At 31.6% G+C, this 13,257-nt stretch overlaps 1 protein-coding gene across 1 annotated transcript in view; it reads right to left on the bottom strand.

The window, feature by feature from the left end:
- LOC129002091 (tyrosine-protein phosphatase Lar-like) overlaps positions 1–13,257 on the bottom strand; it is a 591,085-nt gene that overhangs the window by 36,783 nt on the left and 541,045 nt on the right. The window contains exons 10-11 of the mRNA XM_054429628.1: positions 3,589–3,689; positions 2,707–2,902 (exon numbers count right to left, since the gene is read on the bottom strand). Coding sequence (XP_054285603.1) covers positions 2,707–2,902; positions 3,589–3,689 — 297 coding nt within the window. The remainder of the gene's footprint in view (positions 1–2,706; positions 2,903–3,588; positions 3,690–13,257) is intronic.

Raw genomic sequence — 13,257 nt, 5'->3', positions numbered from 1 at the left:
GAGGAGTAGAATACAACTAGCGTCTAAATACTCAGAGCAACGAGTCGGCTCACCGGAGCAACAGTCGGGGCTGCACAATTTTTATTTCAGCTGCAGTTTTTAATACGGACAAAATGACAGTTTAAAATTAGAAATAAAAAAAATATTATAAAACTAAAAAAATATAAAATTAATTTCTTAATTATAAAATTAAACTGTCATAACCTAACCTAACTAACCAAACTTGCTGATAATGAAAAAATTGAATGAAGGTTTACTAATCGAAAAAAAATAGTTCTGTTCATAAAATAAAACTATAAATGCCTCAAATTCAATTTTATAATTTTTTAAATTATAAAATTAAACTGTCATAACCTAACCGAACTAACCAAACTTGCTGATAATGAAAAAATTAAATGAATCTTTACTAATCGAAAAAATAAGTTCTGTTCATAAAATAAAACTATAAATAGCTCAAATTCAATTTTATAAGGTTTTAATTATACAATTAAACTGTCATTACCTAACAAAACTAACCAAACTTGCTGATAATGCAATAATCTTAGACAAAAAGTTTGTGCCATCGATGGGATTCGGACCTGGTACCATCAGATTCTCAGCCCGGCACGCTATCCATTTGACCACCGAGGCCGATGGCTTCAATTCGTATCGTTGCGGTAATGGTGTTCCCTCAGCCAATAGAATGCTCTCATTTTGTCTTGCTCCGGTGAGCCGACTCGTTGCTCTGAGTATCTAGACGCTATAGTAGAATACATCTCTATACCGTATCTAAAAGATTTTATTATAAAAACAATAGTAAATAATTAAATGCATCAAATAGAGAGGTAGCAGGGTCGCTTTAAGCGTCAGTGTATCCCTTGGCAAACCCAAAATCAGCGCCCCCTTATTTTCTAGTGCGGGCGGGTAGTGGTTAGGGGGCGCCTGGTGGGCGCTCCTCAACCACCGGCGCCCCTGGGCATGTGCCTAGTCTGCCCGTTTATAAAAGCGGGCCTGAGAGATAGTCCATATTGTTTTTCCTTTTAACCCTCCAAGTGTCCATAGTTTAGGCCTTAAGGTCCACCTATTTTTGGCGCATTTGCAAGGTTTTATTAAAACGGATCTGAGAAGCTTAAAACAATGTTAATTCTAATGTTCTATATACCATTTTGTTTGGAAAATCATGGGCTTCAATATTATATATAAAACATAAGGAACATTTTTTCAAAAAAAAATTTTTAGGTAAAAAAAAAATATAATTTCGAAAATTTTCAAAAAAAAATAAGTTCGCGCTCAATGAAATTGTATAAATTATAGGCCTATAAATATTTGAAAATAGCCACTTTGTTCTAAATTTTATGAGGATTACAAATATATAATAATATAAGGAAGTAGATTTGCAAATAAATAAGTTATGGGCAAAAAACTGATTTCAGTACATAGCGTTTAGCTAAGAATGCATAGCCTAACCATAGCTAGGAATCTGGCTGATAATTTACATCAATATCACTACCTACTTCTTCAGGATCATCAACCAGCACTTCAAAACCACTTAAATCTTCTTATAATGCACCACGTATATTACTACTTTTGATTTTTAACACTAAAACAATGATAAACGTAATACAACCCATCAGTCATCGGTCCGGGGGAACCTAGCTGTTTACAAATACACGCACGTCAGCTGTCTGCTACAATATTTCCGGAACTAAAATGAATAGCGCTTAGAGACAGACCTCTGGAGAAAGCTTAGAATGTTACGGAAAGAACGATACCTAACTCGATCCAGTTCAATCCGATTCAGTCAGTCATAGAGCCTTCGCCGTAAACGATGTCTGCGTGTCGAAAAATCGACAAGTAACACTACACAAAGTGTGCTGCTTGTCGAATTTTCGTCAAGTAACACTGGGAGGGTTAACTTAAAATGCTCCAGGCTTCGTTGGAGATTTTTTACATTTACGGTAAAATGATAAGGTTAAATTTGAAATTTTTTCTATATTAATAAACTACGATAGTATTTTTTTTGATAGGATGGTTGGTTCTACTCTTGATACGATTAGCATGACTGCTTGGAAGGACTTTGAAAAGATCTATACATTTATTTAAATGAGAATGAGGTAAATATTATTCTGATGTGTAAGTTATAATGGAGAGATTTCTGATCAACGAGTGCTAAACTTTCTCATTCTCTCTACAAAGATTTGTTCAGTGCCAACCACATGCTCAAATAAAGTTTAATGCAAGATGTTTCAGCCTTGTAGTAATATTATAGCATCAGTGGATATCCACCCTGGACTTAGTCTCAGTTTCACTAGGAATGCTAATTCATAGCAAAGCATGTCTAGCAGTGAAACTCCATATGAAACCACAGTTGATGCTGAATGAATAGATGGATTCTGAATAGTTGGGTTCTGACTGTGTAAATATGATGGTACAGACACATTTATACTAAACGCAGAATGTGAACGTGGGGACCAAGCTGGTCTAGTTATAGAGCGGTCCCTGAGGTCCATACATCACCAATAACTTTAGTTCAGTGATAATTACGAAATAACGTGACCTTCTAGAACTATCCAAAAGTAATTTGTAAAACAGTTCTGAGATCCCTAGTGGAAGGAGGACGTGAACTCACCTCCTTGCTGTGTCTTGACCAGTACGGGGGCAGACAGCGGGCCTGGCCCCACACTGGTGAAGGCTTGTACCCTAATAGTGTAGATGGTTTGGACTCACCTCCTTGCTGTGTCTTGACCAGTACGGGGGCAGACAGCGGGCCCGGCCCCACACTGGTGAAGGCTTTTACCCTGATAGTGTAGATGGTGTGAGGTGTTAGGTCACTGATGGTGGTCAGCTGATTGTTGTCCACCATCTGAGACTCCCACGATGCCATCGGTTGCTGAGGGTTCTCTGTGTAGTACACTTTGTAGCCCTGTGGACCAGACATACAAATGTTAAATTAAATAGATTCTAAAACTCAAAATGTTTCTTTCCTAACTTAGGTGAATAGCGGAATGGTTACCTCAAGGGCCCAACCCTGCCAGGCAAAATGGAATACAGGAATTAGTCCAAATTCTGTACCCTGGACTGGTAAGTAACATTTCTTTACACAAATTAATAAAAATAAATGTTTAATTAAATTTCTTAATTCTTTTAAATTAAATTATAGTATTAAAAAATTTCATTTAATGCAAAAAGCTATTTTGATTACCTCAAGCCTTTTTCTACAACCTTTTGAAACAACCTTGTGTCAAGGTTCAACCTTTTGTCAAACACGCTTGCTAGAATTGTTCAGATTCCTCGAAAGGATAAAATATTCAATAGCATGAAAGTGGCATAAAAGGACTTTGTCCATCAAGTAAAAAATACAACAAACAAAATTTATTAAAGAAATTTTTCGAATGAAAGAAAAATGAGAAACTAACTGTAAAAACTAAATGTAATCAATCAACAGCTATAGTAGTCAAAGAAATGTACCTCATAGAAATATAAACTGCAACACATGATTAAAATACTTGGCTGCAAGCACAGTCTTTGTTTTTTCAAAAGAACAAATATATTACTGATATTATTTAAACAAAACTTACCGGTAATCTTATCATAAAATTCATCACTTACCGTGACTTGACCGTTGGGAGTCTCAGGTTCGTCCCACTGTATCACCATGGTGCTGGAGCTGAGAGGCCTGACTTGGACGTTCCGAGGAGCAGAACCAGGTTCTGGAACAGAAAATTACACATTCAGCAAAGAAACAACTGTAACGTCTGAAATAGAAAGACTGGACTGACAAATTATACTGGGGAATATTAAATATTTAAGGCTTAGTGAAGGGAATTCTCCTTGATTTTGCAATTTAATTTTTGCTTTATAGATTTAAGAGTGTCTTAGCTTAGGTTTGAATTTAAATCATAAAATAGTTTTTTGTTTAGTAAAAAAAAAAAAACAGGTTGGCAGCCTCTTTTACCCTTGTATTTGGCATAGAAATAGTGTTGTACTAAATAAAACTTTGTAATTGTAAAATAATTTTACGACATACTCATTTAAGCATTAATAATTTATGAAGCAATAAAAAATGTGTAGATACTGTAAGGAACTTAGTCTAGAGATAATTATTTCAGCTTCACAGAAATAAAAATTGTATTCATTTGTAAAAATAAAAACTATATTCACGTATTATATAATATATAATACGTGAATATAGTTTTTATTTTTATAAATGAATACAATTTTTATTTCTGTGAAGCTGAAATAATTAACTCTAGACTAAGTTCCTTACAGTATCTACACATTTTATAGATATTATATAGATTTTATCAAATAAACAAAGACAATTTAAATGTTAATAAAAGAAGAAAATATGGTAATTAAAAGATGCCCTACTTGAAAGTCATTAAAGCCATTATGTTAAAATGACAGGGAATTGAAAACTCTGTTAATTTATTGTTGTCACATTAAAACTTTAAAATGGGAGTTTCTTCTTGTCTCAGGCCTGACTTAATAACATTAACAGCTTTTCAATTTACATCCAGTGATAAGAAAAGTACACAGCAATGGGGCAACTTAACAAATTGAAAAGACTGTCATGAACAAACCTATAAAGTGATTGGTAAGAGATTAAAATCTCTCATTTTAATCTTTTTATGAGGGTGGATTATTAAATACCTATGGACAACTTTTTTTGTGACTTAAAAATTGTTATATTCAGCCCGCACACAAAATATCAATACTATTTTAGTCTAGTTATTCTGTGTTTGCTATATTTAGCTTATAGGCAATGGGAAATATTAATACCATGTGTAATTTACTTGTGTGTTAATTGCACATTTTGGAATTCCCTGCAAGAAACTATGTTGTGATAACCCAATTACTGCACAATTTGTCAAATTACTGTACTCTTTAAAATAATTCATTAAAAAGTCTTTTAGAACAAAAATATTTAGATAAATTTCTAGTTGTAGTGGTGAAGAACATGTATTTAAACACATATAAATATTTATAACACTTTTTTCAATGATAGGGTTTTGATGTAATGGTTAGTATTTTAATGTGTTGGATTTAATTGAGAATAATAAAATGTAATTGATAACTATATGACTACAGCATTATGGATTTATGGATGCAAAATTTGGTTTTGGAATACAGAAAAATATATAGCATTGTTATATTAACTACAGTATTTTTTTTTAAATATTTTGCTATAAACAAATTAATACCAGTATGATAAATTGTACTTAAATAAAAATGTCTAAAACCATTCAATTGATTCTATACGAAACTTAATGAAAAATAGTTTAATTTCCTGTATGTTGTCTGCCCTTGTTTTATTGAAAATGTTAAAAATTAATACCATGATGGTGTAGCCTCTTCTGGATTGTCTGAATCAACTAATAAAAATAGGTTCCCTAGTTTCTGTCAAAACAATCTGCTTCACTAAATTTGATTTACATATTCAATTCAAACCACAATAAACATGTTATGTTTTGTTCTGTGATTAAATGAGTTTAAGTTAGTTTTTGATTTTATTTCACTGGCATTGTTAAATGTTTGGACTATTCATTAGCCTTTTGACATCAGTTAGATCACATAAAACTTTATTTAACATCTACTGGTAACTATAACTGGTATGGTGGTAGAGCGCAGGACCTCGTTCTCTGAGGTTCAAATCATGCCCGATCACCAATGGATTTTATTTAAGTGATATTTCCGCAACCCCTAGGTCTAGCCTGAAGTAATGTGAAAAACAATCACAGCCTAGTGTCCGACAAAAAACTAAAATAATCAATACATATATACAATATTTTATCCAAATTGGGTTAAAAATAAACTCATCTTTGAAATGAACCAAGATATACGCTGTCAGATAGACTTATAGGGAGGGGTAAGAGTGGGTTGTGGGGGGGGGGGTGTCTTTAGGTTGCAAATTGTATCATAATGGGTGTCAGTCCTAACAGACAACCACCAGATAAGACTTAACTTTCCACCCCAAAGACCAGTCACCTTCTACTGTTGAATGTTTATATGCCTCTGGGCTTCAGTCAACTGGATACATGGAGTTAACCGCATATAATTTTTATAATTTTTTACTCGGGAATAGCTATAAACGGTTGAGGTTTGGTGTGGTACAACAATTATGTGTTCAATTTCTTCAATTTGTCAACCAAAAGTAGTTGCAAAATTTGTAAAACATGGTAATCATTGCAAATTATATTGACTGATTCATAGTGTTTAAGGTAGGGCTACCATGGGTGACAGAACTAAAAAGATGTCTACAATATACGTTTGAGAACTGTTCTGGGTTTACTAATTTATTTTGGTAAAAATGTCGGTAGTTGTGGATTAAAAATGTGTACTGCACTCTTTATTTCACTGCAATGTCACAATAAGTTCCATCCAATAGCCAAATTTAACAGTCATCTTTGCAGACAATAATATAGCAAGATTCCTTTAAAGAAATTAAATTAGAAATTATACAGGGTGTAAAAAAATGTGTCGTAATTTATGTAGTAAATCCTTATAAATCAAAAGAAGCAAAAAAGTTCATGTAAACAAAAATATTAATATGCCCCATCTTCCATATATTTTATAAGTTATTAAAAAAGCAAAAAGAGATTTGAACTAATTATTATGACAATATTTAAAGTAGATTAATTATTGCTGGGGTTTTTAATTGGCACAAAACTATTACAGTACCGTATGTCGAACTCCAATGCTAGTGCAGCATCTCAATTACTTTAGAAGTAATAACGCAAAAGCGAAAAATCATCACCAAATATACTGCAATGAAACTAAGACTTCATTGTCATAAATCATTCATAAATGATGACAATTAAAGAGAGTACTTCAAAACTAATATGATTTTATTGCAGAATTGTACTCTCTCTAAATTAATGTGAATATCGGTGTAATTGTGGTTGGATAAAATTAAGTGGTTTGGGTATGCTGATTTGGAATTCCTCTGTGGCATATAATTGGCATACAATACTTTCCTTGAACCAGGTAGAACAAGATATTGAAGGATCAATGTAAAAATTGGAATTGGGATAGTCGTCACATTTGAACTTAATTGTGATTAAAGCCAGCCCTTTAATTGAGGTTCCTTAGGAGAGGGTTTATTGAAAAACTGATATTTTTCGGAGAAGTTTCACAGTTTCAATACCTTTCATTCAAGTAAGCGGTTGATAGTGTGCGGCTTATAGTGTTCTCAAAAGTTAAGATCCTTGTTAGCTTTATAATTTATAGATGATTTCGTTTATTTAATATTTATAATTTTTGAACCTCTGTTATGGGTGAGCGTGAAAAAATAAACAACGAGTTTTAAAGAATAGAGGGGAGAAAAATTATGTACGAGTAGCACTTTAACTTAAGTAAGATCATGCTTAGTTCAATTTCCTTTTATTGCATATTTTTACATTACAGAGTTGTTATTATTAAACCGATCAAATGTTTTAAACCGATCAACCACAACCTTTGCTCGGGTCCCCTGGCACTTTCACTGATTATAAAAACTAAGGTATGTCTTTTAAAATAGTTTTCATCAGCCTAAAATTTAGAGTTTAACTGTAAATAGAAATTAAGTTAAAACACATTTACGGTTTAGGTTTTACATAATTCCAAAGGCAAAACTTAACTATTTTAATCTGGTTTATTTAGAACAGGGAATAGCATATTATTTGTTGAGCGGAGCGAGCGAAGCGAGCGAAGCTCTTTGGGATCAACTTCAATGCAAACAATATAACACCATCACTCAATAACGGCTGAACACATTTCAGCCAAACTTAACAAGACTACTTAGACTAATAATGAGATGGTTTGTAAACAAACAAATTTCAATTAGATAATGCTAATGCAATTTAAAACGAACTTAAAATTTCAAATTTTTAACATTAGGCTTATGGGACTAAAGTAGCTATGACAGTTTTTATGTTTACAAGAAAAATGTAAACAAGAGAATCATAAGGTATTTCTGAACTTTCTATACTTTTCTTTTAAACGTTTTTAAACCATTCCTATAATTTTAATAAACAAGAAAATGCCGTTAAAACATTTTTTAAGGCGCGGAATTCACTGAAAATCGAGAAATTATACGGAACTACTTTCTCAATGCGCGGAGCATAAACAAGGAGCGGAGGGATACGGACCGGTGACTACTTTCTTGGGAACCTATTTGTGTTGCCAGCTGATTAGAAACAGCCAATGTTAGAAATCAGGATTTAATAAGCGATATATCGAACCGCATCGAAATCGGTATTTAATCCGATAATACCTCATAGGTTATATTAAGTTGAATTACATCGACGGTACAGTAAGTTATTACACTTATTGATAAAACGCAGATTGAACACTGATCTAATTTAGGCAGGTGGGGAGGTAGGTCGGGGTTTATGAGTATTCGTGACTACATTAAGTGTTTTGAAGTAAGGTTAGATTAGGAAGGTAAAGTGTAGGTTATAGGTAGGTGATCGGGTTGTTTATTTGTGTTGCACCATATAATTTTTATCTTTTGGAATGGAATAGTTGGTTAAGGTTAAACGGGGAAACGATTTCAAAAATGCTTGCATATGGTCTTAACTTAACAAACCATCTACAGTATTCTAGCTTTGACTTTATATAATGTCAATGATTCTAGCAAATTATTACATACTGACCACAAGAAAAGAGAACATTTGGTTTTGGATCTTTGACCATAGCAAAACTAACATATAATTTATGGAATGTGAAAAGTTGTATATCATTATATACTATTCTGTAATATTAATAATTGTTCGGCAAATCCTCATTTTAATGGCTCGGCTGAAAATGGAATCTGCATTTTGTGAAACAGTTATTTGGTAACAATTCAGTCATTTCAAATGTTGATAAAATTTCCTTTCTCTTTTTTATACTTTAATGCCCTTTTTGGATGTTAATATCAGATTCCAACTACTGTAATATTTTCCTGGTCAAAACTACCTTACACTTCTCGAAGAGGTAAATTTGAATTATTATAATTTTAATCTTTAAAACCAGCATTAGTAAATAAATCTATTGACCTTTTTGCATTTAGTTACTTATACAAATATCAAATCACGTTTGTTCCGCTCAACTGGCTTTCACCTCTCTGAAAGCAACCCTAGTTTAGTTATTTGAAACGCAATGCTCCAAATACTTTCATTGAGAGCCCACAACTGATTTAATGTGGTTTCTAAATTTAATCAAGGAGAAACCACAGCACAATAAAACCAATATTAAATGTCAGTGACACCACAAATATTCATATTCTGGTGGATTTCTGTGTGGTTTTAATATCTAACAGTATGTCCAGTTTGGTCACTATATTGTCATGATAAAAATGAAATTAAACTTACGAATGCCACTTAATTCCATGTGTAAGAAATGCATAAACGGTGTGTCAAATCTTACCTAAAATATAAAGGTAAAATAACATATTTTGAATTTGATTAATTCTGTAACAATTTTGATTTTTTAACCAAGCAGATTAATTATTTGATGGCTTAAAATTTGTTTAGTTATTTTTCGTAATAAAGAGAATAAAGGAGGAATAAGAAAGAAAAAAATTGTACAATTTGGAGATCACCTACCTCTATAGGAGTTCATACATAAATAATTTCAACTATATATTAGAGGGGTCTATGGATTATTATGATTAGAACAAGCTTAGTTATACTAAATTAAATATACCAATCTATAAATTAAAGAAAAATATTAGTAGCAATAACTGCACTGTGAGCGAAACTGAACAGAAAAAATAATTTCTTAACTGAAAAATTTATTTAACAATATTTATTCAACTAAAAGTAAAGAAAAAAAATAGTTTTAGCTTAAACTGAACATACACTCAGTTTTTTAAACAATCAGAAATTAAAAGAACGAAACGTCTGTAACATAATCTACCAAACAACAAAAAAATAGGAAATCTTTGACCACACAAAGTAAAAATATAACATTAAAACTACATACAAGAGTCTGTAGTGTAAATACAAAAAGTAAGCAAAACTGAAACCAGGAGTAATAAAACTCGTGTCTTATCATCCAACGTAAATTCAGAGGCAAATAGAAGGCAGTTTGTTCATCTGTCCGAGTATTTTTCCTGAGTACACAGCCAAAACTAATGACCGCAAAGTGTCAAGATATAAACAATGTCCACCATCTGTACAGTGTCCCACCGACACTGTTCCTGCGACAAATAAATTTACGGGCCTCGCTCAATCAGAGGCCATTTGTTTTCATGTCGCCCTCTCTTCTGTCGCAAGTTTCCAATGTTGGAAGATATTTTTTTATCTCCGTCATGGGTTGAAAGTGTTATTTGTATTTATTTTGAGAATTGAGATTGGCGTGGGGTTTTTTTTAAACTATGTTTGGGAAACCTGTTTTTTCAAAGGTAAATAAAATCCTTGTTTAGATTTGTTAAACAATCATATTTCCCATAAAAGCTATTACTACAACCAACTACTCCACTTACCTAGGTCATAATATTGTTTTACGAGCCGTGAAAATATATTTAAGGATACACATATTTTTAAAGTAAAACAAACCCATTGTGCATGAAAAAACCAATAAATTACTGTTGCAAATTTGCAAGTAATTCTTGTACTTACTTGTTCCTGTGGTTTCCACTAAAAATTGAAACAAAGATTGTTAGTAACTGTTATAGTATTTTCTATAAACTTATCATTAATAATAATTTTGTTAACATATTGATTGATAAAATTTAAATGATATATTTATTTACTTATTGAAACTGAATAATCCAGATTAAACAACCCACATTATCAGTTAATCAGATCATCCCATGTTTAAAATATGTTGTTTTCAAGAGATAGTTTTTAAGAAAGACACAAGGTATAGTTTATCGTTCACTATAATTTCTTAAAGTGCAATATCTTTTGTCTTTAAACATTGTTTTAATTTATTTTACAAATGTGTCTGTTGTTTGAAAGCAATGTGAGGTTTGTTCCAAGTATTAGAGATATATTTAAGATACTAGAAGGAAAGTTTTGAAATATTGATTCTAACATCAAACATATTTTATTTAAGATAGGCTCTCTGGCTTGGAAAAATCTGTTAATTTTTAGACAGAGTACCTTTACAAAGAACAATATTATAAGATTCACCTCATTTAAAAATTTGGAGAACGTCACTATCAATATTTTTTTACATTTACCGATAATAAAATAGCCTATGTAACTTAAAACATGAAAATCTCTTAATAATAATAATGCAGACCAGAAATATTTTCTAACTATTTAAGTACAGCCTATGTTTTATGGTAAAACTTTACAACACCGTCAACACCTCTTCAATAAATTCACAAACTGTAAATATGTAAGATCTTAACTATAAAATACAAGTTTTTTACAAAAATTGAAAAAGCAAGTCCCTAAGAGATTGAGGGGTCAACAGTATGCAATGAGAAAATGTAGAGAATGCAAGAAACTGTGCATGAGACAAACCATTGGGCACATTGATAAGAGAAATAGAGATAAGAGAATGGTAGAGATAGGGGTGTTATGTACAACATGCATACAAAGTTAAAGGTACAAGTGGGGAATGGTCTGTGTTATTTTATATAGTCTTCTATATTTTCTTTTATATCTTTAAGTTGTTTAACACATCCAAACAGTACAATACTGATTAAATAGAGACGTACTGACTTGTAAATATCGAAAAGTTGACAAATCTGAGACAATTGTTAGGTTTTTGAAATATTTCAAAATTAGTTAATGGAATCTTTTACAGCCTTGTTATATTAAATAAATAAATGTGGAAGCTAATTTTCAACGCAAGTTCAGTAAGGAAATACAAAAGAGTGTTTTTGAGAGACATTTCTTGAATATACGGGAGATGCCAATAGAATTGACTTGTTTTAAAGGAAAACATAACTGTAGTCGTTTGAAATTTTACTTTTACTTTTAATGGTTGTGGGGAAGAATGCATACAGGTCACAATCTTGAATAGCAGAAGTTATCACAAAACTTCATTACCAATAAATCTATCAATATATTCACTATTTGGTAAAATTTCTGTTGGTATATAGACACAAAATGCATAACAAAGCCAAGATACAGCATTTAAAATTCGTCCCAATAAAAAATTGAAATATTATTGAAAACTGAAACCACTGTTTTAAAATAAGATACTTACTAAAATCTTCAAGATTTTTATTGTTAACTCTTATAATTTCACCTAAAATTGAAAAAAAGATAGACAATGAATGCAAGAAGAGAGATAAATCTATAAACCATACAAATTTAATGAAAACCTAGTGAATTCATATTTTCAACGAGTTTGCAAATGCACTATCTAGTCAAACTTCAAAACTCACCTTTTTATTCATCAAGAGTATATTTTTATATGAATCAAATATTTTCTATCGTGAATTAAGTGTGCATAATAATCTGTAACAAAATATGCTCCTTGTTTAAGGCATTGATCAATTAATTAACATCAACAGCGCCCATTGTTGAAAGATGATACCTTTTGTTGAATAATACAGCAAACAATTAGACATTTTGGATTATCCTATTCAATATAATGGTATTATTCACTCCATTCAAGTTGTAACAAAAGCGTCTTGAATCACAATTTTAATGGATTTATAGAGGCAATGTTTAATGAAAATGGACTGTTTAGAAAGATTACTACGAATAAGTAGTTTAACACTAAAAACACATTTTATATGAAGATACACTCAAGAGATAGTTTTTAGAAAGAATGCAGTGGTGCATACTGTTGCCCTAAGATAAAAGAAGTGTTTTGGACCACACAGAAGGGCTTGCTTTACTGTCCTAAGGTGCAGAGTGCCGATAAAACTAGTTACTGTGCAAGTGTCCATCTACATCCGTCGAAACAACTATAAAACTTACATCCATATGTAAAATCCAGTGGCAAAACGGCATGAAAACAGCAAAAGGTTTTGTTTTTAGAAAAAAATCGGAGAAATCCATCAAAACACAAAAATCAAAAAAGTCACCAAAAAACCACAGAACATTTTTATCTCGTATGATACTAAAAACTTCTCCATGTATCATTCGTTAAGATATCATCTGAAAATCTCTTTTATATAATTGTATTAAATGGAAACATAATTTTTGCAAAAAGCGTACAAAAAAAAGCCTTCCTAGACCAATTTGTATATGGCCAATTCTCTGAAATAAAAAAAGATGAAAATATAATATAAGCAATTTCATGATTATCTCAATCAATAACTAACAAACTCTAAAAAATAACAATTGGTATCCCATTTTATCTATAAACTTGTCTCTACCAAGCACATATCTGGCGTTTTGG

This window comes from Macrosteles quadrilineatus, unplaced genomic scaffold, assembly GCF_028750875.1.
Source record: "Macrosteles quadrilineatus isolate MER2022 unplaced genomic scaffold, UCM_ALF_1.0 Scaffold_9__3_contigs__length_116548681, whole genome shotgun sequence".
Lineage (NCBI taxonomy): Eukaryota > Metazoa > Arthropoda > Insecta > Hemiptera > Cicadellidae > Macrosteles > Macrosteles quadrilineatus.
This window is presented reverse-complemented; position numbering and strand designations above follow the sequence as displayed.